This window comes from Melozone crissalis, unplaced genomic scaffold, assembly GCF_028551555.1.
Source record: "Melozone crissalis strain CALT ecotype California unplaced genomic scaffold, PUWL_Pcris_2 ptg000016l_1, whole genome shotgun sequence".
NCBI classification, from domain to species: Eukaryota; Metazoa; Chordata; class Aves; order Passeriformes; family Passerellidae; genus Melozone; species Melozone crissalis.
Genome location: NW_026535794.1, coordinates 28,253,533 through 28,280,848, shown reverse-complemented (window position 1 = coordinate 28,280,848; position 27,316 = coordinate 28,253,533). Strand labels below are relative to the sequence as shown.

At 37.5% G+C, this 27,316-nt stretch overlaps 1 protein-coding gene across 1 annotated transcript in view; it reads left to right on the top strand.

Moving 5' to 3' along the window:
- The first annotated feature begins 468 nt into the window (after positions 1 to 468).
- VWDE (von Willebrand factor D and EGF domains) overlaps positions 469 to 27,316 on the top strand; it is a 30,689-nt gene continuing 3,841 nt past the window's right edge. The window contains exons 1-25 of the mRNA XM_054274123.1: positions 469 to 528; positions 2,256 to 2,487; positions 4,425 to 4,490; positions 5,229 to 5,488; positions 6,921 to 7,010; positions 8,095 to 8,239; positions 8,923 to 9,137; positions 9,442 to 9,515; positions 11,441 to 11,714; positions 11,796 to 12,004; positions 12,449 to 13,431; positions 14,610 to 14,746; positions 17,487 to 17,642; positions 18,227 to 18,331; positions 18,677 to 18,791; positions 20,113 to 20,363; positions 20,481 to 20,700; positions 21,238 to 21,375; positions 21,969 to 22,031; positions 23,550 to 24,230; positions 24,558 to 24,653; positions 24,742 to 24,837; positions 25,353 to 25,448; positions 26,698 to 26,793; positions 27,125 to 27,220. Of these exons, the coding sequence (XP_054130098.1) occupies positions 484 to 528; positions 2,256 to 2,487; positions 4,425 to 4,490; positions 5,229 to 5,488; positions 6,921 to 7,010; positions 8,095 to 8,239; positions 8,923 to 9,137; positions 9,442 to 9,515; positions 11,441 to 11,714; positions 11,796 to 12,004; positions 12,449 to 13,431; positions 14,610 to 14,746; positions 17,487 to 17,642; positions 18,227 to 18,331; positions 18,677 to 18,791; positions 20,113 to 20,363; positions 20,481 to 20,700; positions 21,238 to 21,375; positions 21,969 to 22,031; positions 23,550 to 24,230; positions 24,558 to 24,653; positions 24,742 to 24,837; positions 25,353 to 25,448; positions 26,698 to 26,793; positions 27,125 to 27,220 (4,939 nt within the window). The 5' untranslated portion in view covers positions 469 to 483. The remainder of the gene's footprint in view (positions 529 to 2,255; positions 2,488 to 4,424; positions 4,491 to 5,228; positions 5,489 to 6,920; positions 7,011 to 8,094; positions 8,240 to 8,922; positions 9,138 to 9,441; positions 9,516 to 11,440; positions 11,715 to 11,795; positions 12,005 to 12,448; positions 13,432 to 14,609; positions 14,747 to 17,486; positions 17,643 to 18,226; positions 18,332 to 18,676; positions 18,792 to 20,112; positions 20,364 to 20,480; positions 20,701 to 21,237; positions 21,376 to 21,968; positions 22,032 to 23,549; positions 24,231 to 24,557; positions 24,654 to 24,741; positions 24,838 to 25,352; positions 25,449 to 26,697; positions 26,794 to 27,124; positions 27,221 to 27,316) is intronic.

Sequence of the window (27,316 nt, the reverse complement as noted above, 5' to 3'; positions counted from 1 at the left end):
TGTATTCAGATTTCATAAATATAAGTAAAACTGGGAAATAAGAATCCAGGTAGAATGTATAAACATATTCCTTCCGACTGGTTTTGCATCTAGGGTAAATGCCTATGTGGTTATTACTGCATTTATTGTCCACTAAAAAGTTATGACATAATGAATTCTGTTAAATTTCAAGAGTGCTAACATGCAAAGTTGTTGCTACTAGAACTTCAATATCTTCTTTCATAAATTTAGTTTTGCATAATATTGCAACATATCCTTGTTTTCCTTTAAAAATGCTTAACATGTTTTCTAAAATACTTGTTACATGTTCCATCTTGATACTGTAAATGCTCTTGCTCCACAGTTCTGGAATGCTCTCCTGGTGGACATCAGATCCTGCAGAGCCCTTACCGAAGTGTGCATTTTGATTCATCCCACCTCCAACAGTCAGCTATTCAGGATTTAATCTGTGACCATTCCCTGACTCCAGGATGGTATCGCTTCATGGTTTTTGATAAGCCTGCTGAGATGCCAACCAAGTGTGTGGAGGTATTGTTACAAATAGTTTCATTCTGAGAAATAGATACTTTGGTGAAGAATTTTTCAGTAGGATAGGTATAAAACAGAGTATGATTATGGGGACTGATGTGGAGCAATACAAAGTTCATATCTTCTCTAAATACTTGATTATATTAAAATGTGTTAACTGGAAAATTAAGTCTTAAGCATTGAAAATTTTACACTGAATGGGCAATAGCAGAGGATAATAAGTCAAGTCCCTTTTAGAGCACTCAAAAACTGTAATTTCCACTCAGTGCTAAAGAAATTTTCTCAGTAGCAGCATAGCAGGGCAATCATGTTGTAAATAGAACTGTGTGATGGTCAGTGTGTCAGGAAGGCCCTGTGACAGCAGTATAAAGGCTTGCAGCCACATGAACCCAGTAATTGTGGAGCTTTTAAAGTCATCATGTCACAGGAAAGAGATTACTCCTAAAGTGACTTGAACTAACAGAGCTAATTGAATATTAGTTGCCTTGTCATCTGCAAGCCTCCAAAGACTCAAGAGTTGCTTGAAATATTTAATACTTCAGATGACTAGTTCTTTATTTCAGAGCTTATTTGTAGATTTATTTTGGAGCTTTGTTGTATTCTAAGGAGATCCATCTTTTTAGTTTCCCCTTTGTAAAACATTTATTTCCTCAAAGAACCTAAAAATGTCATTAGGATATTGTAGCCTTGATTTTTCTACTGAATTGAAATTTCCTTGTCACAGTCTCTTAAAATTAGGTGCTTTTAAATGAATACAAAACAGTTCAAACATACATGTATCAGCTGCCCACATCTCTTAAAAGAAATCCAGGAGGTTAGTTGAGCCTTCAGTTGATGGCAAAGGGCAGATAAAACTTTAACACTGTTGATACTCAGTGTACTCCTGCTCTGCATTGCATTTGCTGTGCTCTGATAGCATCCCACAGTCACTTACTGTAGGGTAATGGTGCCAAGTAGCGCACCTAGCTGTAACAGCTGTGAGCTTTTCTGAGCAAAGCACTCAGATGTGGCTTCCTGCTGAGTTCTTCACACACTAAATTATAGCCTGTCTTTAGAAACAAACACAAATTCACTCACACACACTCTTGCACACTACTCACACCCTTGCACACTACTCACACTCACACACACTTGCACACTCACACTCTTGCATGCTCACAGTCGTGCACATGCACAATACTCACACTCACACCCTTGCACAATACTCATACTCACACTCACACTCTTGCACACTCACTCACACAATTTCACACTCATGGACACCCTTGCACACTCACTCACAACCTTGCACAGTACTCACACTTACACTTGCACACTCACACTTGTGCACACTCTTGCACACCACTCGCACACACTCTTGCACACTCACTCACACCCTTGCACAATACTCACACTCTTGCACAATAATCACAGTATTGCACACTACTCATACTCACGCCCTTGCACGCTACTCGCATGCACACTCTTGCACACTCACACCTTTGCACAATACTCACACTCACACTCTTGCACACTCCTCATATTCACTCACACTCACTCACACTCACTCACAAATTCACTTAAGTCTCTTTTGTGTGTATTTGTATTCAGCCTTGAGGAAAGTCAGCAATCCCTCTGTTATAATGGCTGAACTTTGCTGAAAGCTCATGGGAGAAGTTAATTACATATGTACCTCTAATTAAGGCACAGCATTAACCATTTCCTGATGTTTTTCTCTGGTGCTGAAGGTGAATCACTGTGGGACTCAGGCCCCTGTCTGGCTGTCTCTGAGGGAGTCAGAATCCATGCCTGGACCTGGTGAGATGAAGCAGTTAACAGCCTGTGCTACATGGCGGTTTTTCTTCAGCACTTCCAAAGATTGCTGCCTGTTCCGAATCCCCGTCAGGGTCAGGAACTGTGGGGATTTCTTTGTTTACTTTCTGCAGCCCACCCAAGGGTGCATGGGGTATTGTGCAGAAGGTGAGAAAATGCATGCTCTAACTCAGCTAAGTGTGTGTGTTTATGAGTAGATGTTTTTCTGATTTATATCTGTCTGCTATTTGGTGGAGTGGAAATGTCAGGGAATAGTTATGCTAAAATTTCTTGCAATCCTTGCTTTTAATATTGATATGATAGGAGAAATGATCTGAAATGGTGAAGTGGGTTCACTTCACTCCTCTTTAACTTACATGTAGCATTTGACTAATTTTCAAAGACCAAAACTTAAAAATTGAAATTTCCCATGTAATGAGCTGGGGTTATAAGACACATCTAGAAGTCAAAATTCAGTGTACCAAAATTCAGTGTAGTTCATGGCACTCACACTGTTCAAATAGCCATTACTGAACATGCATAGAATTTTGTATCAGAATAAATTTTGTCTTAAGAACTTGATCAAACTGTGTTTATATCAATTATTATTTAGCACTGTTAGGAGTATTTTTCTTGTAATTCTTATCATCTTTCTGGAGTGTATACATGTTGTTGCTAGAAGAAAATTCAACACAGAAATGCTCTACTGATACATATTTTATTAGTTCTATGAGAAAGGAGACCCTTTGCAATGTCTCCTACTGTCTTGGATGCTTGTGCTGCAAAAGTATGTTGGTGTTGGCAGCTCAAAACTTTAGCATTTCATTATTCATGACAGATTTTTCAGATAAGCAAGCCGGGGTTAAATCCTTAGAGTTATAAATATTGTGAAACAGTGACAAATTTGTGTAGTAGGAAATTCTTATTAGCTCATATAACACACCATTATGAAAATACTAGCAGGATTTTCATGCATTGTATGCTGTATTGCTTGGAGTCATATTCTCTGTTGCTGACTACTTTCAAAAGCTGAGTAGCAAATCTATCAGTGGGTTTTCTGGTGCCTTGTTGGCCCATCATTATACCTTTAGATCCAAATTTTAAGACATTCTCCACGGGTTCAGCAAGCATGTGCCTGAAGCAGTGAAGAGCTCTTGCACACTAGGGCTTGCATTTACTTTGGATCCTGGTACTTGATGAGGAAAGAAGATATACAAAACCACAGCTAGACAGCAAGCTAGCAAATTTTTACTACCTCAAAACAAAGCAGGCAAAAAGCATAACTCTGACTTGCCTCTACTGAACACTGTAAATCTGAAACACATTTTGAGTTCAAATGCACATATTTAAGATGACGTTGTCATGTGAAGTACATTGTACTGTTGAACTGCTTTTTGTATCTAGGCTACCATGTGGCCAGTGTTTTTTCTTTAACACTTGACAGCTCTAAATACCTGATGCAAATTTTCTATCTGTCCTCTGCATGCTAAGGAATTCAAACATTATACCATTGAAGTGTGGAACAGCAAAGTCTTATTCTTTTTGGTAATGGGATTTCCAGTGTTGCTGCTGCCCTTCTGAGGTAGTTTGGGTAGAGTGACTAACCGGCACTTTCATGTTTAAGTCAAGTTCTACTTATTTTCCTATAGCATTCAAAATACAAAACAATAGCAATGCACAAGCAATTTTGCTTAGGCTTCTGTAGGAAAGGTGATATACTTTCAAAGCAGGTCTGCACTGAATTTTGTCCAGGGTTACCGTTAAAGAATAAGTGTTCAGATGTGAATTTGGAGAGGCAAAATATATATTTAAGAGAATAGCATAATTCCTTCTTATTCACTAGCAACATGTTTAAGTATTGGCTGAGCACATCAGCAGTGAAGGTTGTAGAGGTGGTAGAATGTTCTGTACCCTTCCTCATAGATGATTTCCAGCAGAAGACATTGTGCTCACTGCTGTCCTAGCTGTTCATGGATCGGATTACAAGATTGCTTCTATTCTGAATTTTTGCACTTCCGTTAGTGTTTTGTGATATTTGGTCTGTAAGAGCACCACTGTTCATATTCTGTACGTGTGTGAATATAAAATGTAAAAACACTGTATAGTTGTTTCAGATGCAAGGCCAAAGACCTGTGATCCTGAGGGAATGGAAATTGAAGGCATCTGTAGCAGTGAGTATTTTGTTTTGATTTTCCAGATTTTCTGTGCATCTGTGACCCAATAATGTCAGCACTTAGTGATATTCTGACTTGAATAAAAACAAGTTCATATTATCAACAGTATTGCTTGGTTTGTGGCAGAATGAGCAGTTTGGAGGTAATTTCAACAAACTTGGATTACAAAAGTTCTTTCTCAGAATATTTTGAATAGGTGTCAAAATGTAACTGTAATGATGCTGAATGATTCTTCAGGAGTAAAATATAAGAGGAATCTATGAATTATGTTGTTACTTTTTCTGTTTCTTTCTAAATAGCCTTTTTCTTTTTCCTTTTTTCTTTTTCTTTTTCCCACTTTCTTCATAAATCATGAAATTATTCTTCTTGTTGTAAGGCACATTCCCTTGCATGTTGCTCTCTCCTGCCTGGTAAAATAATTAATTGCATTTTATTCTCTTGTTTATGTTTTTGGTTTAGATTTATTTGGATTGAGTTTTTTTTCCCTCTTTAGCACCTTCCTGTTGTCTAGAATGTAATCAAAAGCTCATAGAGAGTTTTCTCTCCATTTAATAATTATTAGCAGGAAGATACATATTTTTCTTTGATTCTCTTAAGAAATTATGTAGCATTTCCACATATAAAAAAGGTAAATATTACTAGTGTATTATTTGGCAAAAAATATGTCAATGCCATTGTATCCAATACTGATTTTGTGCAGAATAAAAAGCACAGACCACACTTCTGTTTGACCAGGTAACCTGGCTCCTACATCATCTCCAGCTGTGCCACCACCACTTCCATCTGTTCCTCAAGTTGTAGCAGAGATGATCGAAGGCAGCATCTACCTAAGGTGTACCTTTGGCATTCCTTTTGCAAACAGCTCTGCTGGATTCATTGTCACCTGGTCAAGACTTTCTCCTGAAGGTGTGAAAGAAGAACTCACACATGAAACAGCAGTTCATACCTTCTCACTTCTAGAACTTGATGGGATAAATGTCAGACTTGGAGACAGAGTATGTTAAAACATTATTATGATTTCTTTGTGTATTTGTAAATATGGCTCAGTAGACACTAACAGTTTTTAGAAATATGCCTCAGTAGACACTAACAGTTTTTAGAGAGGGGTCGGTCCAGCACCTTCCTGTATAATTTTTCTTGGCAGAAGCCTACTGCCTCTACTTACTTACACCAACTGCCCATATGAATATGTAAATATCACAGAAATATAACTACCACTGCCTCTGAGGTTTTGAGACTGATTGTCTCAATACAGTGCAGTGACACTCCAGGAAAGTTTTTTATTTGAATAATGTAAATTAAGAGGATTTTTGGATACAACTCCATCTCAGTGAGAGGCTGTAAGAGCCAGAGGTTGTGAAAAGCTGTGTTGTTGATTCATTAGATGCATATTTTTCTCTGGATGTGGGTTTGTGTCTAGGATTTATGTTTTAATCTATGCCATCAAAAGCAGTGTGATGCTTTACCTTCCATTGTACCAGAATGAAGACTTAGGGTCTCATGGTAACTATGAGAAGCCTAAGCATTGGAAAATCAATACATCTTTCACCCATATATACCAAAATAGAGATTAATTTTTCCTGGAGAAAATAAAACAAAAAACAAAACATGGTTGGTATGCATATGTATGTTTGAGCCAAAGTCAGGCTGCCTGGATGGCTTATGGACAGGAATAGCAATTTTTATTCCCTGAAAATCATTTGGAGACTTTGTGAAGTCTTGCCTGACATTGTTGGCTTGGTGACAGTCAAAAGGAAAGGCACAATCATAAGCTATCTCCTGCTGCTATGAATCACTTTTTTTTTTCAGGATCAGAAATACTGCATATATGGTCAACACATCTCAAAATGGATACAGCAAAATAAAAACAAATGCCAAAACAAAAACCAAACCAAAGCAAAATCACAGTGTCTAGTAGCATGAAACTGATTTAGTGGAGGGAAGTCACACTGAATTCCTCATCCTGAAGAAGATTATCCAGGTCTATAACATCAGGAAAAATATAATCTAAGATCTGATGGTCACTAAATTAAATTAAAAAACAAAAGCTATGAAATACAAAAAAAAGTAGTGAATAACATGTAAACAAATGTAAAATACATTTTCATAGATATCATTAGTTGTAGAAATGCTCCAGAAAAGATTTTTAAGGTATTCATTGAATATGATTTGTGTGCAGCCATTAGTTGAATATATCTCTGCACCACTGGTAGAATATGCCAGGAAAAGGTCCTAGGATGCTCAGTCTGTTTCTGCTTTTTTTCTTTAGTAGTATTTACCTTTTACCAGTGGCAACTGGTACCTTATGGTGCAACCAGAAGAACTGGCCATGATGAATCATTGAACTGACCATGATGGCAAAGTTTTGTCTTCATGTGACCACTTCATACCAAAAATATATTTTTTTATTCTGCTTTTACCCTACAGGTCTACTGTAGCAGTTCTTCTTTTTTCATGGAGAAGCCAGATATACAAAGCTCTTCAGTTGAGAGCAAGGAATTTTTTGCTGGAATTAAGGTAACTTTGTAAAAACATGATGTGGTAGGAATTTTTGAGTATTGCTACAGCAGTCAGTCTTCTGACTAGAAAGCTCTTAAAATGTATAAACTCTGAATAAATTGAGCCTGTTGTCAGCTGAGGTGGACTTAAATTTGTCCAAAAGCAAGAGAGTCACAGTGGTTTTTGTGCTCCCAGGTACTCAAGGTGCAGGAAGGCTGGGTTGGCACCTTGCACCCACAGTGCAAACCACACACAGGTTTCCAGCACTGGAGCCAACTGGTGCTGTGCTCATAAAGTCTGGGGGCACAGCCTGGTCTGGGCTTGGAGAGGGGTAGCTGGGAGGTGGGCTGTGCTGTACTGCCTGGTCAGAGGCCAAGCACCAAACTAGTTTTAGTTCCTGCTGTGGATAGAGCTGTAGGGACCCGTTTGCTGGCCAAGAATGGGATCCCAGTCCTGGAAGGACAGACTGCATGTCAATAATTACATATTGGGTATAGTCCTGCTGACTTAGCCTGAGCCTGTTCCTGTAGGATCAGGGCCCAGATTTCTCTCAGTTCTGCAGTGTCCCTGCAAGGAGGCAATGTGCTCTCTCTGTTTCCCTGTGAGGCTGCATTCAGGACCCCACCCACCCTACCTTGCTGAGGCCCCTGTTACTATCTCTAATTGGGTTTCTGATTATCCATTTTTTGGTGATCCATATTGTGAGCTTGCAGAGAGGAATCCCAGGAGAAATATGGTGCTTCCAAATTCTTTTGGAATTGTTGCCTCTAGGTAGCTTCCCACTTCCTTCAACCCTCTCACTCACTGTCCACTTTGACAGTACACACAGCTGTTTTAATCTTAGATTCCAAGTGTTACTTATTTTTGTGGTGAAGATGTGGTTTGCTAACTCCCTCCTTTCCAGCTAACACTTTTTCTTGCCTTTTCCTTATCCTTGCCCCTTTACTCACCTCTTCAAGACTGTGGCTGCTGTGTCTGCATCTTCTCCTCATTATGCTGCTGCTCCTCAGCCCATGTAAATAAGCACTCCTAGCTGATTAGGAAGCAGTGCTGCAGTTTACTCACAATGATTGCATTTTAAGCACAATTTCTTCTGTGCTAGATACATCCAGAAACATACAATATATCAGAAGATGGGAAGGAATACAGGCTGACAATAGAAAGTAGCATTCCTATTCCTTGTCCTGAATTTAGCCAGCTAAAAAGTGACTGCAAAATCTCATTAACATTATACAGTGTTGATGAAGGTAAGTATTACCCTGATTTTGTTACATTTTGTATATTAATTTTTGTATATTATTTTATAAATGCTGTGCTGGTTTCCTTCTTCAGAGAAGTGGTTACACTGTAAAATACTTTCTAAAATGTTGAAGTATTCAGAGTCTGATTCATGCTGCTGCAAAATATGAAAAAAATACTTGTTGAAGTTTGCAGGTATTTTGGTAGACATTGATATCAGAGCTACATTCTTTAACTTGAATAGAATATTGTAATACTTATAAAGTTTATAATTCAGGTAATTTTGTGTACGTGTTGCATTGCAAGTATTATATATGCAGTCATGAAGTCATCATTTTTTACTCTTATAGACATTTTCTGTAATATTTTCTCAAGCACAAATCCTGTGAACCACGAGCCTTGCCTATGCAGACAACCTTTTTTTTTCATATTATCAAGCCTATAATGATTTCCATTTGTCTGTCAAACTGGGGAATGCAAAAACATTTTCTCGGGTGCGTATATGAAGAGGTAGATAGGAGGTTTTTTGCATGACCAAACCAAATCCAAGAAAAATGCATAATTATTTTAATTTATGAAAGTGTGTGTAAATAAGTTAGTATCTACATTAGTTAGTATCTCCATATGTAGTATGGAGAATGTGACTTACTTAGAGAAGGAACTCACTAATGATATATTTTCTTTAAAACAGGTAAAGAGCAGTTAGGTCTAAACTTGGCTCTTTCTTCTTGTCATGTGGATCTTCTCCAGAAATCCTGCAATGATGGAATCTGTAGTCAAGCTGTAATTTATTTCAGTGCTGTGACAGACTTCATGCAGGATGGAGACAGGATTACCAGAATTGCAGTCGAACCTGTATCCAGTGAGAATTTCCTGTGGAATGGCTATGTTCCAGAAAGCACACAGGTTGAAAATCCTTGTGTTAAGATCTGTAAACTGTCCAGAAGTGTGGCTGGTGTTAGTGAAGCTTTTATTTCAGTTGTGACTTGCTGAGTCACACCAAAATTTTTAAGTGCTTTGTTTTTCCTTGAAATTCTGTGTTCTCATTTGAATATTTTGTCGTACATTTTAATATTGAAGTAACTACTAAGATTGACTAAAAATATAATATAATATACTTATTGGAATGTAAACTACTATCACAAGTAATGTAGCTGAGTGCATTTATTCCTAACCTGACATGTTTTCTTTTTTTTCCTTTGTTTTGAAGATTACGGTTAAGGATCTACCCACTGCCTACTGTTACTCATTTACTGACCCTCATATAATTACTTTTGATGGAAGGTAATTACTGGCTTGCTGTTCTTCATTTTAAGTGTGTTGGGAGTATTTTTGGTTGGGTTTTGGAGAGTGTGTTCTGTTTCTTTAATTATCTCTATATTTATTCTAAATCTGTGCTGGTGATACAAGTAAGCTGTAGTTTCCTGCAATTGCACTGAGTGGTTGACAATTTTTTTTTTTACAATAAGGATTAATGTGCTTCAGTTGGTAAAATCTTGCCAGTCATGATGAGGTTCGTAATATTTCCATTTCTAAAGGCAAATTTGTAATATTTCCATTTCTAAAAGCAAGTTTTTGTGGCAAGTGAATGAAGCAAATGGATAAGAGGAGTGGTAGCTGCAGAGTCTGTTGACTGCAAAAAATAGAAATGTTCATACATTAAATATGAACCATGATGAAATGATTGAGTAAAGAAAACTTTTAATGGAAAGATGTTTCCCTATTTCTGTGTGTCAGTATCAGAATCCTTGTAAGGATCAAATTACTAGAAGCTGTCTGCTGTCTGTGTAGCATTTTGCTGCATTTATTAGTGGCATGGAAAGCAACTTATTGGTTGCTGTCACTTGCACATCACTGGCCAAAAAGGATTTTGAAATGAAAACAGCTTTTGTAGCCACAGCTGATTTTGGTGTGCTTCTTTCCTACGAGGTATTTCTGATTCACAAAGGATGCCTGAACTAACACGGGCTCCACACCTGGGAGTTTTATGTTCTTTGTTCAGCAGAAGCACATTTCAAGCAGCAGGGTGAGAAGGCGAGGATATGCTGCCTCCAAAAAAGGATGTTCAACCCACACATGATAACAGAAAGGGAAATAAAAGTTGCGATTGGTTCTCTAAAAGAACTTTGACTACTACTACTAGTAAAGTCAATGGGCTTATCCTAATCTTGCAGTTTCTCCTTCAGTAGAAGTTTTAGGGATGTCTTAACTGGGCGTTGTAACCATGGATGCATTGTGATCAAGCTTTCTCATGAAGCAGTGTTTTACTGCAATGTGATCTGTCTGTAAGCATGATGCTGCAGAGAAAGAGCTCTCTTTTTTAAGGATAAATTATGTTGCTACTTTATTTTACAAACTGAGGAAACAAATTACCTACTGAATTATGGACAATGCAGCGTAGTCCCAGTAGTGCAGCCATCTGCAGTTTGTCTGCTGCTCAATTATACACAAAGCAATTTGACAGGCTACAATCAACTGTCAAATGCCATTTATAGCCAAGAGGCTATTAAACTTACAGCAAAAGTTTGGGGGTTTTCTTTCTGTTTTTTTTTCTATTTTTTTGCTGCTGAATCATTAAATTGGCTATTTTAACCTTGCTTCAGGGGACAGATGGCTAACCCTAAGGAAAAAAAACAAGTTGCTATTTATGGTTTTCATCTTAAATGATCATTGGGAATAAGCACTCCCCATCTCCATCTTAATAAAGCAGACTTTTTTAAAATGATGTGACTTTCTAAATCATTTTGTCAAGGGTACTTGTGCAGTTTTCAGCAGCTGCCCCCACATGCACACTGCTATGCATCTTATTGCTCTTGCTGCATAGGTGTACCATTGTAGACACACAAAGCTTGAGAAGTACCCTCCATATGCACTGTTAGAATCAAAGAATAGCAGTAGCTTCATGCTTCTGTTTCCATTCACAGTCATTGTCTATGTATATTCCACTCGTGATCCTTCTTTTCTGCTGTAAAAATAAGATTTTTTTTCAATTTAGAGCTGCTCAGAGGAAGATATGATGGCATTTGCTCGGGATAAAGCTGTGTTTTGCTCTGTGAGCTGTAGTGTTTTTTCTGATTTGGGAAAAGGAGTTTCAGTATCAGTGTTCACTAAATGATTGAAATCTGCTTGAAAATATAGAGTTGCTGACATGTAGTGATACTGTTATTTCACAACCAAAGCGATATCATGTGCTGTTCTTTTGATTCCAGAGTCTATGACAATTTTAAAACAGGAACATTTGTTCTCTATAAGAGTACATCTCGAGATTTTGAAGTTCATGTTCGCCAGTGGGACTGTGGAAGTGTTCACTACCCAGCATCCTGCAACTGTGGCTTTGTTGCTAAGGAAGGAAGTGATATAATTGCATTTGACATGTGCAGTGGTCAGCTCCATGAATCACAGCCACACTTATCTGTAATAAACAGAGACACAACAGGAAGCAATGTCAGAATCACTGAATCCTACCTAGGAAGAAAAGTTACAGTAAGTGGTAAATAATTGCTTACAGAATAGGTAAAATGAAAAAGCAAGTTTCTCATGAGGCTGTCTTCAATCTCATTTTAGGTTTTGTTTTCTTCTGGAGCTTTTGTTCGTGCTGATGTGAGTGAATGGGGGATGAGCCTAACGCTTAGGGCACCCAGTTCAGATTACAGACATACAGTGGGACTCTGTGGCACCTTTGATGGAAATGCAGAGAATGACTATCACACTGCAAGTGGCATGGAAATCCCAAACCATGCTAATACTCCTTTTTCTTTTATTAAGGAATGGAGGTAAAAAAATGCTTCTGTGGATGAATCAAATGCCACCATTTTTCATTCTCCCTTTCCTTCACACTCTTAAAAACTTGTCAAAATAAAATAAAAAGACTATGCTTATGTTTTTTATATTAGAATGTCATGATTACATTCCATAATTAATTTAAGAGAAAATTTTAACTGAATTGAAAATTAGGTATTTAAGCACTATGATGTAAGATTAGTTTGATTAGGTTTGGAACAAAGCACCAAGGTGTACAGTAAATATCCACTCATCTAAATTCTTTTATAAGTTACTCTTGAGGTTTTGTGTTTTAACTGGTGTTTAAATATAACTGTGTGATGCAGACTTATGCTGTACAAGTATGAAACAACAAAGAACAAAAAAAAGTTAATACTTTAGTAACACAAAGAAAATAGTTCAGATGATACAGTTTCACCTTTTCCTTTCCTCACTAGGATTTTACCAGGGGAGAGCTTGTTTGACAAGACACCTGCTTTGTTAACATCTTCTAGAAAAATGTTCTTCTGTGACTGTACACTTGAAGATGCTGGATTACACCAACCAGCAAACAATCTGGAGACAGTTACTCAGTCAGAACCTCTGGCTTGTAAAGAAAGTGAAAATGGTAGATTTCTTTCTTTGATACCAGGACTGGATGTCACTGCTGAGTATCTTGGTCCTGCTGATTTTGTCAGGGGCTTAAAGAAACGTTCATCTACACATGAAATGGATTCATCTATGCTGCTGCAGAGGCAGAATAATCAAACCAAACTTCACAAAGCATCACTATTAAACTCACGTCTCTCTACCACCTCAGAGGGAAATACTGGTACAGAAAGAGAGGGAAGTTCAAGCTTGGACATTAGAAGCAATTCTCACTATTACAGCAGTCATTTTCACAAAACTCAATCTGCTATAAGTAGAGGGAAACGCCAGAATTATTATGAATACCATCCAGTATTTGTCTTCCAAAGTCTCAGCCAAACAGATTTAGAGGGATATAGTTATTTTTTCCCAGAGGACCATGCCACTGACACAGATGAAAAGCTCCTTCCTTCTTGGCCCACCCCTTCAGGCCTGACTGAATCTAGTGCTCTGATCCTGTGCGAGCAGGCAATAGCTAATTCCAGCATAGGGAGGTCCTGTGGTGCCCTCCTTGGCCGCCGGACAGGGGATGCCGTCGATATGTGCCTCAAAGATCTGCTGCTGAAAGATGACCTCAGCTGGGCAGAAGCTTCCTTAGCTCTGCTGGAGAATGAATGTGAGAAAAGAATTTTCGAAGAAATAAATTACAGCCCAGAGGAACTTGAAGAGTCAGTTGAGAGCCTGCTTACTGCTCTGAAGTGTCCCAGTCTCTGCAGTGGTAATGGAGAATGTACAGAATGGGGCTGTGCATGTTTTCAGGGCTACAGCTCATATGACTGCAGCATACTGTCTGGTAAGTGGGGGGAAATCACATTTACTTCAATAATGTTCTCAGTGTTTGTGCAAAGTGTATTTTTTTGCACCCTTTCTCTTCTGCTTTTGTACATGGGCAAGGGTTCTCAATTATTTAGTTACAGTTTACTACAGCTGTAATTATTTTGCATTCAGGCTTCTTGTTTCCAAGGCCAAAAAATGAGCTTAGTTTCTAATAGGTCAGATTAAAAAAGTGACTTTGCCATGCAGAGTGTAGCCCCAAGAGACTGTCAATGTTTCCACATGCTGTCTCCTTCAGGGAAAATATGCCACATTCATCACTCCCTTAGTTTTCTATAGTTTATGTGATCCTGCTTATTAAATCTCAGTGGGATGTTTTTGTCTTCAGTGATGTTACATCTCTGTAAGCTGTTAGATGGGATGGGAGCAGAATTGGTAGTGAAGAAAAAAGAGCTGTAACAAATAGTGCTGGGCAGGGTTTGTTTCATTTTCAGAAGGTAAGATATTCACTAAAAATTCAGTTGAACAATTACACTGGAAAAATATGAACAGTACTACTGAAGTCAAAACTCCATAAAACCTGTAAATATTTTGATTTGCAATCATGTTTTTGTTTTAATGACTTACTTAAGAGCAAATAGAGAAAGAGAGAATAGAATAATAAGAAATATTTGACTTCAAGAGGAATAAGATGGTTTTGCCTCATAAAAACTGCTTTTGAGTGTTCTGATCTGTCAGTTTATATCCTGAAATAATTTCCTTTTTTTTTTTTTTGTTTGGTTGTGTTTTTTTTAGTTTTTAATAAAAAATAATCCCTATATAAATTATTGCATAAATGCCTCCTTTCCAGTTCCTATTTCTAAGGCCTTAGTTTCATTTCAATTTTATTCTGGAAGTCTGATGTAAAGAACCATAGTTGAGAAATCAAAACATGTATTCACATGCATTTGTTACCAGTTGAAATTTCTCTGCTTCCTAATACTGAGATTCCAAGAGAAGACAGAAGCCTAGCTTTAAATTTAAAGTTTCAGTGTAATAATATAAAGTCTTTCTGTTTATGCTTCCTTTCAGCTGATCTCAGATTTTCTTGTTTACATAATTTTCATGGTTGGATAGAAAAATAAACATACTGCAGAATGTAAATGCATATGAATGAATTCTCATACTAGCATTTATTGTCTAATCTCTGCTTCCAAGACCAGGCTCCAGAAATTACAGAGCTGGAGAATGCTGGGCTGTGCAATATCCGACAGTATGACTGCACATCTGTGAGAGTGTTTGGACATGGCTTCAGGGACTCATTGAACCTGAAATGTGAAATCATCAAATTGCAAGTAGGTCTCCCTGAATAGTGACAATTACATTTTAAACTTCCTAGAGAACAAGGGACAAAATGTCAAGATATTATTCATTGACATGGGCACAGCCCAATGGTTTAGTGGAAGCTAAAAGCAAAGGCGCTCAGCACTTTGCAGCAAACACTCAAGACTTTGCAAGATTGCCATTTCCTCCATGATAAGAGAAATACAAAACATAATGGGAATGTTCAGCAGCTGGGAGGGAGATAACAGCCCACAGCAGCTATCCATCAGAAGAGGGCAAGGGCAGCCCTATTAGTAACAACCAGCACATCGTTGTATTTTTAAGTGCTTATGGAGAGGAATTGAAGTACCACTTCTTTGAAAAAGGACAGCAAGGTTAAAGCCATTACTAGATTTCTGTCTCAAATCTAATGCTTGAAATAGCCTTTTATAAACATAATAAATCTATTAAGAAAAGATAAACACATTTTTGATATGTTGTCCATTTCCCAGAGGTAGAATACCATGGGTATTTAACGATACATCTCAGGTTTGAACAGGAGATTAAAAAATGTTTCACTGTAAACTTAAGGGGAATTTGTGTGGAGAGACTGTTGTTGCACATTCTTAAAAAAAAATCAAGGTAAATATATAAGGAATTTACAAGTTGTAGCCTGGAATAAATGGTCAGCATACAAGTTTTTATGTCATGTTAGATATGAGAACAAAAAAACTAAAAGTAAAACTGTAATTTATTGGTGTGATGATGGAAGGGGTGAGAGCTGGCAAAAGGGGAACCATTCAATGGGTTCCTGAGTTCCTGAGACAATAGTTTTCCTTAGCTATTTCCAGCAGATGCTGAATTTATTTTGACAGATTAGGCAAGGCTGGTTATAGATTTTTCTTAAACTCAACATATATCCACTCAAGTTGGCTTGAAATGATTGTCGAGAGTAGGTTTATGCTCCCCTTATATTAAAAGACTTTTGGACCAAGCTTCCAGTAAGACAATTATTGGGAGTTCACTTATCACAGTTTGAAATGTCTCAGTTTTAACTCATGGCAAGATATTGTGAAATCTGTCTTGGTGATGCTGTATTTGGCTCCCAACACAAAAACTTCCTAATTAGTCACTTTTAATGATGATCTTCTCACTGACAAGAGCCTTTTTACTGCTGTTAGCTGCAGTTGAGGAGAAAGCTGTGAATTTTTTCCTTGAGAATACAAAAGAAAGGAAGTTTGGGGTACTGTTTTTTATTTTTTCTAGCTGGAGAAATAGTTAATTTAAGGAAATGTCAGTGAAGTTGCAACAGTATAGAACTGCACATATTTTGAGATTGAACTTAAATGATCAAAATTTTGTAGAAGAGGCATGTTGACAGAATTTAGAATTTCTTTTTGATTTCAGTATTTTCACTTTTGAAATGTTAAATCAAATATATTGTTCATGGGCTATCTTACCCAGTTTAGGGTAGATATATGATACAGGTCTGGGTAGGAAATGGCCAGGAATCTATCATTACAGAGATAGAGAATTTAAAGGTAAAGGATGAGAGTATGTTTAATCTCTGCAAAACAAAAATACAGTTTTATTTCCTTCTGTTTTACATTGAACTCTAGTTTCCATGAACCTTATGAGCTAGAATGCTTACAGATCTGAAGGCTTTTTAATTGGTTTTTTGAAAGGTTAAACTGTTTCTGAAAAAATTATCTGAACTTGTCTCCAGCTAGTAACAAAAGGTTTCTGAAGAAGTAGGCAGTATCACATTTCAAAGGTTACAGTATTAAATGTACTCAAAATCACATGTTCAGAAATATTTAGCTTTTATACTTACCTTTGCTGTTAATTTATTAAATGAGTATAGGGTGAAAGAAAAAAATGAGTGGCCGGAACAGAAGCAACACATACGTCTTTTTAGCAAAAGTGTTCCTTTTTCTACTAAAAAAAAAAAAAGGCAAGGCCTTTATCACAGATGACTCTTCAAGTGAAGATTCAGATTGATTAAGTGTTTTGATTGGTTCCAGTAACTAAAAAAAAAGCAAGCTCAGTAAAAACTACTCAAGCTCAAAATCCTTTTTACTTGCTGTTTTCTTGATTCTTAGTCGGCCTGGATTCTTAGTTCCATGTCATTTTATTTATTTTCCATATGCTTAACGCTACTTCCACATCAATGCTTCAGTCAAATAGTATTATCATCGTTACTCTGTTATCTTGAGCTCTCAAGATGGATCCTTAGATGCTCTGTCCTCACAGCAGTTTAGAGAAATTCTGTGAGTGTCAATAAAAGTCAATGGTGTCTTGTTCCATTGAACAACCTCTTGGCTTGTACAGGGGCTAAATGGCCAACTGCCAGTATTGCCCCAGCACCCAGAATGATTCCAGAGCCCTGCCAAAACCCTCATCTGCTCCTTTGACTAAAGCCTGTCCTGTCATGGGAGCAGAGGCACTTGCACGTCAGATCAGTGTGTTTGAGGATCACCCACTGCTTCACCCTCCTGTTCCCTTCCAGCTGGGAGGGCTATTTGTCCTTGGCAATGCAGCGCCAGAGGGCTGTGCATCAGGACAGACTTCTCTGCCTGCTCCTCCACAGTAGCAGGATTAGGTAAAAATCTGTGTGTGCAAATACTGTCATGTAATATTTGCCACTGCATTCTAATCCAGGCACATTAGACTGGTTCAAACACTGTGCAATACATGGGGAATTTTTCTCTGGTAAAAATGTTTTTGTGATGTATTTCAGTGAAAAAACAAATTTTCTGTCTTAACATTCAGTATAGTGATAGACAATGGATTCCTGGAGAACCTCTAACTATGCCAGCTGCCTTCCAAAATGCCAGGACTGTTGAATGCCAGTTACCAAGTGATGGTCAGCAGTCTGATGTCATGGATGCGGTTGATGACAAACCTATTGCCAGATGGCAAATAAAGGTACTCTCAGAAATTTCAAATATTTACTTACAAATATTCCTATTAAGATGAAAATACATTACGGAGATATTATCCTTTATTTAATAGTACTAAAGGGAGAAGTCAACTTGCTTAACTTGGGGTCTCAGTCTTGTCATCTAAACTTAAGTGTCAAGTATTGTTTGACAGTGTTGTCCTGCAAGGGTACTGGTACATACAGCTAGGGCCTTCAGAGACACACATTCTTCAAGAGCAGAAGTTAAAGGGCAAGTAGTTATCTAGAGTATTTCAAATGACCTTGGATCCATCTTTGGTAGAACTGAGTTGAGCTCAGGCACATGTACAAATCCCTGTGAGCAGATATCTGAGCTCTCAAACAGATGGAGTCAATAAGGTCAACAGAGCCTACACACAATTCAATTTACCTTACATACTGACATCTGCCTAGACTCCTTGGCAGATTTGATTAGATTTCTGATGATTTTTGTGAGGGTTTAGACACCTGCACGTGGGTGTCTATTAATGAATGGAAGCTCATGCTAGCAGACCAGGTAGGTCTGTCAATACCTGTATCAGTTAATCAATTTTTACTGCTCACCTTGCAGGTTTCTAATGATGGATTTGTTTATAGCAACTCTAAAACAATGATATTATATGATGGAGCCTGTCAGACATGTGAACCACAAGAATTTGGGTTATGTATGTTAAAGGTATGTGTTTCACTACTCTCTATTATGAAAGTATGCAATTTTTTAGGCTGAAAAAAAGTCTAGAAAAATTAGCAGAACATACCTGTTCTTGTTTCCAGCAGGGATTATCAGTGCATAGAAAGAGAAGCCGGGGTGAGACAATTTTAAACGTAAAAAATCAAAACAAAAGTTCTTCATGTAATTACCAAGTAAAACCTAACTTGCTATCAGTTGTTTAGATTTAAAACCAAGCTTAGTTGTTTAATAGAAGTGAAGAATTATTAGATTTTATTTGATACTCTACAAATTCATAGCCAGTTTGATAACCAAAACCATTAATGAATCGCCTTTTTATTTCTCTGAAAGGAGAAAACATGCAACATAGATGGACTCTGTTACGGTGAAGGAGATACAAATCCAACCAGCCCTTGCTTACTGTGCAGACCTGACTTATCAAAGTTAACTTGGTCAGTTGTTGAAAGTAAGTTCTAAATAGTTATTTTTTAATACCAAATAGTCAAAAATCTGTGAAGTTTTTAAATTTATGGTAATAGTGATGTTTTAAGTTTAACTAGGTAAGTATTTTGACATTTCTATTAGTTTCTGAAAATTATGTTGTTGTTTCCAGACCATATATGTAATATTTTGATTTACTTTCCCTAACTCTTCTGCTGTAGCAATTACAAAGAACTAATGAAGATTAACAACTTTCAGTCTAATTAGTACTTTGCAGTCTTGATATTGAACACAGCTACACCCATATATATTTGTCTTCAACATACAGGTGTAACAGGTATTTTTCAACAAATTATTCTGATGGCAAACAAGTGGAGATCCCAAATTAAATTAAATGACATGTCATATTTATTAGACACTTAATATCTGGGCACCATTTACATTGATGGCATAGATACATTGCCTAAATCTAAGTACATCTAAGGCTGCTGTACTCCAGTCCAGTTAGAAACCATACTATGAAGGGAAAACTTAAGTCTAAATTTTTCATTTTCCTTCTCTGTAGTACAAAGTTCCAACATAGAAGTTGTAGCTCTTTTGGTGCAGATATCAGTCTTTGGATATCCACATCAACTTGGTCCCTTCACCGAATGGAATGTTTCTTGTAGCTTTCATATTAGCCTTCCAGCCTGTCCTGCCACCCCCAGCCTATAACCTCACAAATACAACCATACTATCAATGTCTTCATGAGTGAAAGACTCATGAACTCAAGACTCTGCCTTGATTAGGAAAGGTCCTGTCTGAATGGGACTTCTGGTGCCTGTCCTGGTGAATCTTGTCCCAGTTCAAACTTGTAGTGAAAGCCAAAGTAGATATAACTGTTCTAAGAGGATGTGATGTGAATGGAAGGAATGAAATGAAACTCATCCAGCAGAGAGGGAGTCAGTGGATTTCCATGTTATAACCATGTTATGGACTGGAATTCAATACAGCCACAGTCAGAAATGAGACAAGAACGAAAACCAGAGGCAACACTCCAAACCTAAGGAGCACAGCCTCTTTCTGCAAGGAGGATGATGTTAGAAATGAGGGAGTTTAGCAGCTGACACTGGTTATGCCTTCTTCTTCCTTCATGTTTTTTGCCACAGTGGGTGAATTCTTGCTGACAGCAGTTACTGGCTAGCATTGAAAATATCAAGTGTTTTTCCTGTGCCCTCAAATGACATCAGAATTTTTAGAGAAATAAGTATGTGGAGTTTCTTTAGTAGAAAGATATGTTCCTTTTAATTTTTATAAGTATATTGCAACTTTTCCTTAGAGGAGGAAAATATCTCCTTTGTTACAGGTAACCAGCCTCCAGTGCTTGAAACTTTTCAGGGTATGCTGCAGACATTTTATGGAGAAGATTTTTTATATCAGTTTTTGGCTTCAGATCCAGAGGGCTCTGCTATTCATTTCACATTGGATTCTGGTCCAGAAGGTGCCAGTCTTTCCCCATCAGGTCTCCTTTCATGGAAAGCTGTGTCAATGAATATCCAAAAATTAACATTTTCTTTGACAGATGACTGCAATGCAACGACCAAGGTAGAAATAGAGGTAATGGATAATATAGTAAAATGACACTTACTAATAAGACACCAAGTTATCTATTTTCAGAACTCATTACTAGTTCATTAAAAAAAAGAAAACTGTCTTATTGGGCATGTCTTGTAGGTCAGTGTAAAATCATGTGATTGCCTAAATAATGGCTCATGTGTGACAAACATTAAATTCCCACCTGGAAGTGGAAGATATCTTTGTGTGTGTGTGGCTGGATTTGAAGGTGATCTCTGTCAAGTGAATACTGATGACTGTAAACTTAACCAGTGTGGTATTGGCAAATGTGTGGATGGAATAAACAGCTATTACTGTGAATGTCCACATGAACTTCAAGGTAAATTGCTGCTTTATTTCCGTGCATTTATCATGTTTAGTGATAAATAGGAGTTTTTAATTTTATGTGTAAAATATTCTTTTTTAAATTTTTCGCTGTAAATAACTTACTGTTGTAAGTTATGTAGTGTTATGAAGAAACTGTATGGTCTTGTGATACAGATATATGATATACTTCAAGATTTTTCTTGCATGAATATAATAGTTGTTTATCTTAGTTCACTGTGAAAGCTAATTTGCATTGTTTCCCTCTGCAAAGGTAAATTCATCAACACAGGGAAACACAGGAGATTCTTCCTGCAGATAAGCATGTAGTCCCCACAGCCCATCTTCTCCATATTTTACAATAAGCAAAATGCTTGATATGGGAGGAAAAATGTGAATAGCAAACCTTATCAGCTGTTCTTATTAGATGTGCTAAAATGAATGGTTGCACTTTTTTTTTCTCAGCACTTGCATACATTGTACTTTTATATGCATCATCAAAGTCTAGTGACACAGTATTATAAAGAAAATTTAAATCTGTATTTCAATACAGGTAAAAATTGTCAAGACGATGTCGATGAATGTGCATCCAGTCCTTGCTTCCCTGGAGTATTTTGTTTCAATACTTTTGGTTCTTACTATTGTGGTCCATGCCCAAATAATCTTCAAGGAGATGGGAAGTCATGTCATGGTAAAACTATTTGATTTTCAGAAGAATGGTATTGTCTTACTGTCATTCAGATAAAATATCTTTGGTTGTGCTTCATGTTTCTAGCAATAACTTAGAACTCTTTTCAATAGTCAGCAAAGCAGGGCTCTGTCTCTGCTGATGGTAGTGTTGGACTGTACTGGGTCAACACAGCTGTGAAACACTCTCTAGCATAGAAAAAAACAGATACAAAACACATTCTCATTCTTTTACATCAGAGTAGAACAATAGAGAGGAAAATTTTGGCATTTTTTGTCATTATTTTCAGATTCTGAGAAATTATTAATAAAATAGTTATTGAAAAAAAAATATTTTTATTAGCTTGATTAGCATAGAACTGTTTACCCAAGCCAAGGCAGTTGCCAAACATTTATTTACATGCAATTTCTGAATAACTTGTATTTTTAAAATACTCTGCTAAAAAACTTTTAATGAAAGTTTTAAAAATTTTATCTACTTTCTGAATTTTGAGTTGTTTTTATGTAATGAAATTTTAACTCTGTTTGTAATTTATTTAAATTTTAAAAAATGGAGCTACTTCTGTGCACTGCTAATGTGCCTTCACATCTTTTCAGAAAGCTTTGATGACACTGATGTTGTATGGAAGGATTCCATGGGAGAAGTTGGAGAGAATAAAGGTGATTTTTTCCTGAAGAAAATGGAATTTCTGATTCGCATGCTGATAAGAATATAGCTGGCAGATAAAGGTTCTAGTCAGTTTTATGCTATTCACTTTATTTTTCAAATTGACACAATTTATTAATTATAAATTTATATATACTGGGGTTGTATTCTGATCTGAAAAATGAGACTGAAATGTCAATATTTACAAATCCCTTGGGTCAGTCAAGTGATTTTATTAACAGTGTGATGTATGACACTCTTACAGTTGCCTTTTGTTTTAGTGACCAACCACTGACATAAAATAGGTAACATGGGGATAGGGACATCTGTTATATGAGATAAACAAAAGTTTATGGCATTATGTTGAATGCCATTTTCCTACTTCAACTCAGAGGAGAGGTGAAGGATGTGGCAAGTGAATGTCTTTATTCTGAAACTCTCTAAGTGCTGTTGCTGGCATTTCCAGGTCTGTGCCTGCGGGGGGTTTCTCTGTAGGAAGGTCTCATGTGTCTTTTCCCTATGTCTCTGAATCATTTTTGGGGGGAAGGAAAACTCTCACTGCATTGCTAGGGCTGGATAATACTTCATCAGCTGCAAAATGGTTTGCTTTTCAGCAGTGGGAAACCCACTTTAGGATGATTCAGTAAGTTTAACCTTTTTAAAACCATTTTCTAGTTATAAATAGATTAGAGTTTCATTCCTCCACTGCCCCATAATGCTAAAACCCCATATGCAGTATTCTGCCGGTCTGGGATTACAGTGCTGTACTTCTTTGCACAAACCACACACTTTCCCTGGGCAGAATATGAAGAATTTATCATTTATTTTGTGCTCTCTTGAATGAGGAGACTGAGTCAGTATCTGATGTTTATTGAACAGTTGAAACATCCCACTACTAAAAATGCTGAGAATTTTAAACTTTCTGTACTGAAAGGCACAGAAATTCTCAGCATCCAGGGTTCCAACAAAGTTGATTAAAAAGTTTGAAGAATAGAACATGGTAATACTTGTGCTCTGAGTTAATGGCTTATTCCCCTATAATATTGTCCATGGTGCATCAGTATGTATAAACATCTACATACATGTGGTTTTATCTCTGCTTCTAGTGCTTAGACACACTGATGAACCATATGAATATCTTTTCTTTGAATTCTTTCAGTTACCTAGTTGAAAGCAATATATGGAGCTGATAATCTGCTGACAGTAAATCTGTTGATTGACATAATATGGGAAAATCTCTGCTCCTATAAATCATGCCTCATCCTTATCTTCCAGCCAAGAAAAGGCCATGGTAAGAGCAGGAGAGGTTGTAATCAGAATACCTTGATCTTCTCTAATTCTCCCAGTTAAGTTCTACTGCATACTTACATTCTGACATAGCACAGGGAGAGATTTCCTGAAGCCCAGAATGAAATGCTGTGCTTCAGGGCTGGATGTTTATCTGTTCAGAAAACATTTCCCTACCCTCAAAGGGAAAAAAAGTCTGATGGTATTCACATACTTCTCCCCCCTTTCTTTCTAACATACTGTAGGTTTTCAGCCATCATCCTTTGAGAAGGTTTTAAGCATGTCAGGTTATATTCCCAGTTCTGCAGACGTCCCAAAGAGATTTATTTCTACAGAAATGGTCAGTAGCAGCACACTACCAGCCTCCACAGTAAAAACAATCACTGCCTGGAAGACACCTGATTCTCAGAGAAGTGCTTCTGTACAACCTGTGGTTACTGGGAACGTTGCTCATGCTCGAAGCACCATCAGTGGTCACCTTGCTGACGTGGAAAACAGTTCTTCAGTACCTGCTGCAAAGGCTGCATCTTCAAGGAGCCGTGCTGTATCACCTGAGAAGAAAACAAGGGCACAAGCTGAGGCCTTCAGCTATTTTGAGAGCAGCAGGAAGGCTTCCCCTAGCAACAGAGCAAATATAAGCAAAGGACATTCTTTGCCAAACAAAGCATTCAGAGGTGGAAATCCTCAAAGAGTTCTGCACCTTTTAGCTAAGCATCAAGCAAGTAATTTACCTTTTACCCTTGTGGAAGTCACTGTCCCACCAGAAATGCTTCCTGAAGAATTGAGTGAAGCAGTGATTCCTAAAGCAGTGACCTGTACTGATTTGCCCTGTTTTCCTGGCGTGCCCTGTGAGCCAAGGCAGGATGGAAGTGTCAAGTGTGGTCGTTGTCCTTATGGGTATTATGGAGATGGCTTCACTTGCAGAGGTAGTGCAAATTATTGTACTTAAATGCTTTGAAGAAAAGAATCTTGACATGTCTTTATAATTTGCAAGTATATTGTTACTGTATTATCAGTGGAAATTGTGGTATATTGAATTTTCTCATTTTCATTATTAATATTGGCATAGCCTACAGGCTTTTAGTTGTATGGATGCACTTAAAAATACCTGATGTGTCTTAGACTCTGCATTTATGGGCAGAGACATCACAGATTCTCTGTGATCTGTTCACTACATTAGGCAAGACACAATGTGCTGAAATGCCACTTTCATTTTCCTTATTCCTTTCTTTGTTTTCTTCTTTGCCTTTCAGCAAGATGTAGACAACCCTGTGGCAAAAATATGGAGTGTGTGGCACCCAATATTTGTAAATGCAAGCCTGGTTATGCTGGTCATAACTGTCAGGCTGGTGAGTATGGCATGTTAATTTTGCCTGTGGTAACTCATAGGCACAAATTAATGATTTACATAGTGTTGCTGATTTTTTTTTTTTACAGCTCTATGCAGGCCTGATTGCAAAAACCATGGGAAGTGCATTAAGCCAAACATCTGTGAGTGTTTACCTGGATACAGTGGCTCCACCTGTGAGGAAGGTAATTGTAGCAGTCTTTGCTTTTAAATCCATAACTACACAAAGGATGCTGTGAACAACTCCCATGACTGTTCTGACAGCATGAAGGTGTGTTCATTTTACTGTCACTTTAACAGAGCTCTTGAGTTACATTTTGGTGTATGTCCTGATTTTCTTGATGCACACTGTAAATGTTGCTTATGATTGGATATTCCTAAATTTAGCTTTCACATTAAGTAGAGCAGTTCACCAGTGAATGTAGTTGCCTCTAAGCTAAACACTCCTGAAGAGTGGGAAGCACTGTCTGGAAATTGTGTCAGCTTTCTTTTATTCAAGGTAACCACTGATGTTGGGACTCTGTACTGCTGAAGTGAAGTTGTTCATGTTACTTCTGTCAAAAGGCATTGCATATATCTCCTTATTTTATTTCCAGTTTTTTGCTCACTGGCAGTTACTAACTTTTCATTTTTTATAAAGCATAACCAGTCCATGCTTGTTTCTAGAGGCAATTCCTTGAACTTAATTCTGTATTTGCAGCACATTGTAAACCACCATGTCAAAATGGAGGCACCTGCTTGGCCAGAAATCTCTGCACCTGCCCATATGGTTTTGTGGGACCAAGATGTGATACAAGTAAGCAAAAGAGAATAAGAGAAAAATATACAGTATTTTTCCTGTTCTTCAGGAGCAAGAAAGAAAATTATGGTTTAATTTTTTTATGCCTTCTGTCTAATGCTAGCAAATGACATAATATCTGTGCCTCTTTGAAGGTGCCTATACCTGGGCTTTTTAAACATCACCACAGGCAATATTTGCACATAACTGTGAGAACATAATGCACTATAAAAGCTGTAAATAGTTTATATTTTATTATTCACAAACATGGAAAAAATGAGTACATTGTGTATGTGATATTACCTTAAGAAAAACATGCAGCTGTTTCATATGTCCTGACAGCTTTTTAACTTCTGTTACCTCAGATTGATTAGATACTGGGGTACATTCAGAAGCTGGTGTGTCAGAAAGACTGGGATACAGGAAAATTTAATTCAGAACCACATTATGGTGTCTTTTTTCCTTTTACCTGGCCTGAAAATTGAAAAATTTGCTGTGATCATAGCTGAAAAATTGGAATTACTTTGTCTCACATAAATTGTCTTTGACATACCAAATCATGCATGCTGCAATTTGGCAACTCCAAATTTTGGATAGATTTTATATGGGTAATTTGTATCCTTCAGAGAATCCAAATTTAGACATGCTGTTTATATATTGTTCACCTGAATGTACCATTGCTTTATTGACCCTGAATTGAGAAAATCCTTTGTCTCCTCCTCAAATCCCAGGACTTTTGGTTTTCAGTTTTTCCTGTTCTAATTTCAATTCTGACAAAAAAATGCTGCTCTTTGTGAAGGAGTACTAAAGAGAATGAGATGTTTTCCTGAAGAAGTGATTCATGGTTTTCCCCAGACATGATATTTTAATGTCTTTGCTTGTCAGTCTCATGTTCCTGTGTGCACGCAGCTGCTCTTGCATCACGTAACACAGTCCATTTTTCTCAGGATTGCATTTCTCATTTGGTTTGGAATTTTTTATTTAAGTGTCTATGTTTTTAACACTAAATATAACCAGATTATGGATATTTGCATGGAAAGACATTTTGTTTACCTTTGTCATCTATGCTTGCTGTTATGGGTTTGAGACTAGATTATTCTGTTCAGCAATTCTTCTTCAGATAGGAATTCTCTGTTACTTCAAGTGTTAATTTTTGGGAAAAAGCTGAAAAAAAAATTGAGAATAATTTGTGATGTATCTCTTTCTTGTCCTCCTATCCCCTGTCTCCTCCCCTGCCTTGTGTTTTTTCCACCTTCTTGAATGGCAGTGGTTTGCAACAGGCACTGTGAAAATGGTGGCGAATGTCTCACTCCGGACACCTGCCAGTGTAAACCTGGCTGGTACGGACCTACCTGCAGCACAGGTAACACCCCTGCAGCTTCCATGGGAGAGTGTCCAAGGGACCTCCCATTGCTTGAAATTCAGAACTGCATGGCTTGGGTGGCAGCAGTGGGCAGCTGCTCTCTGTGCAGGGCCTCCACACTGCCCTGAGTCTCTGCATGTCAGTTCTGCTGCCAGCAGCATCTCTAGGAAGTCTTATGCTGATCCTTTAATTTGGGGTAAAGACTCTATGGGAATCATGTTACCTGCAGTTATCTTAGGTGTTTAATTCCAATTCTTGAAACAGAAACACATATTTTATAGACTATATTTGGATGTCATGCTTCCCACTCTTCCTGACCCTATTTCTGCAGCAATGTGTGATCCTGTGTGTCTCAATGGTGGTTCCTGTACCAAGCCAGATGTTTGCCTGTGTCCACATGGATTCTTTGGTGCCCATTGTCAGAATGGTAATATTTTCTTTTTTTCTTCTCCCCACTCCTTAGTTGACATTATGAGGAAATCTGTGAGAAAACATTAAGACACAAAATTAACAATCAAGTTAT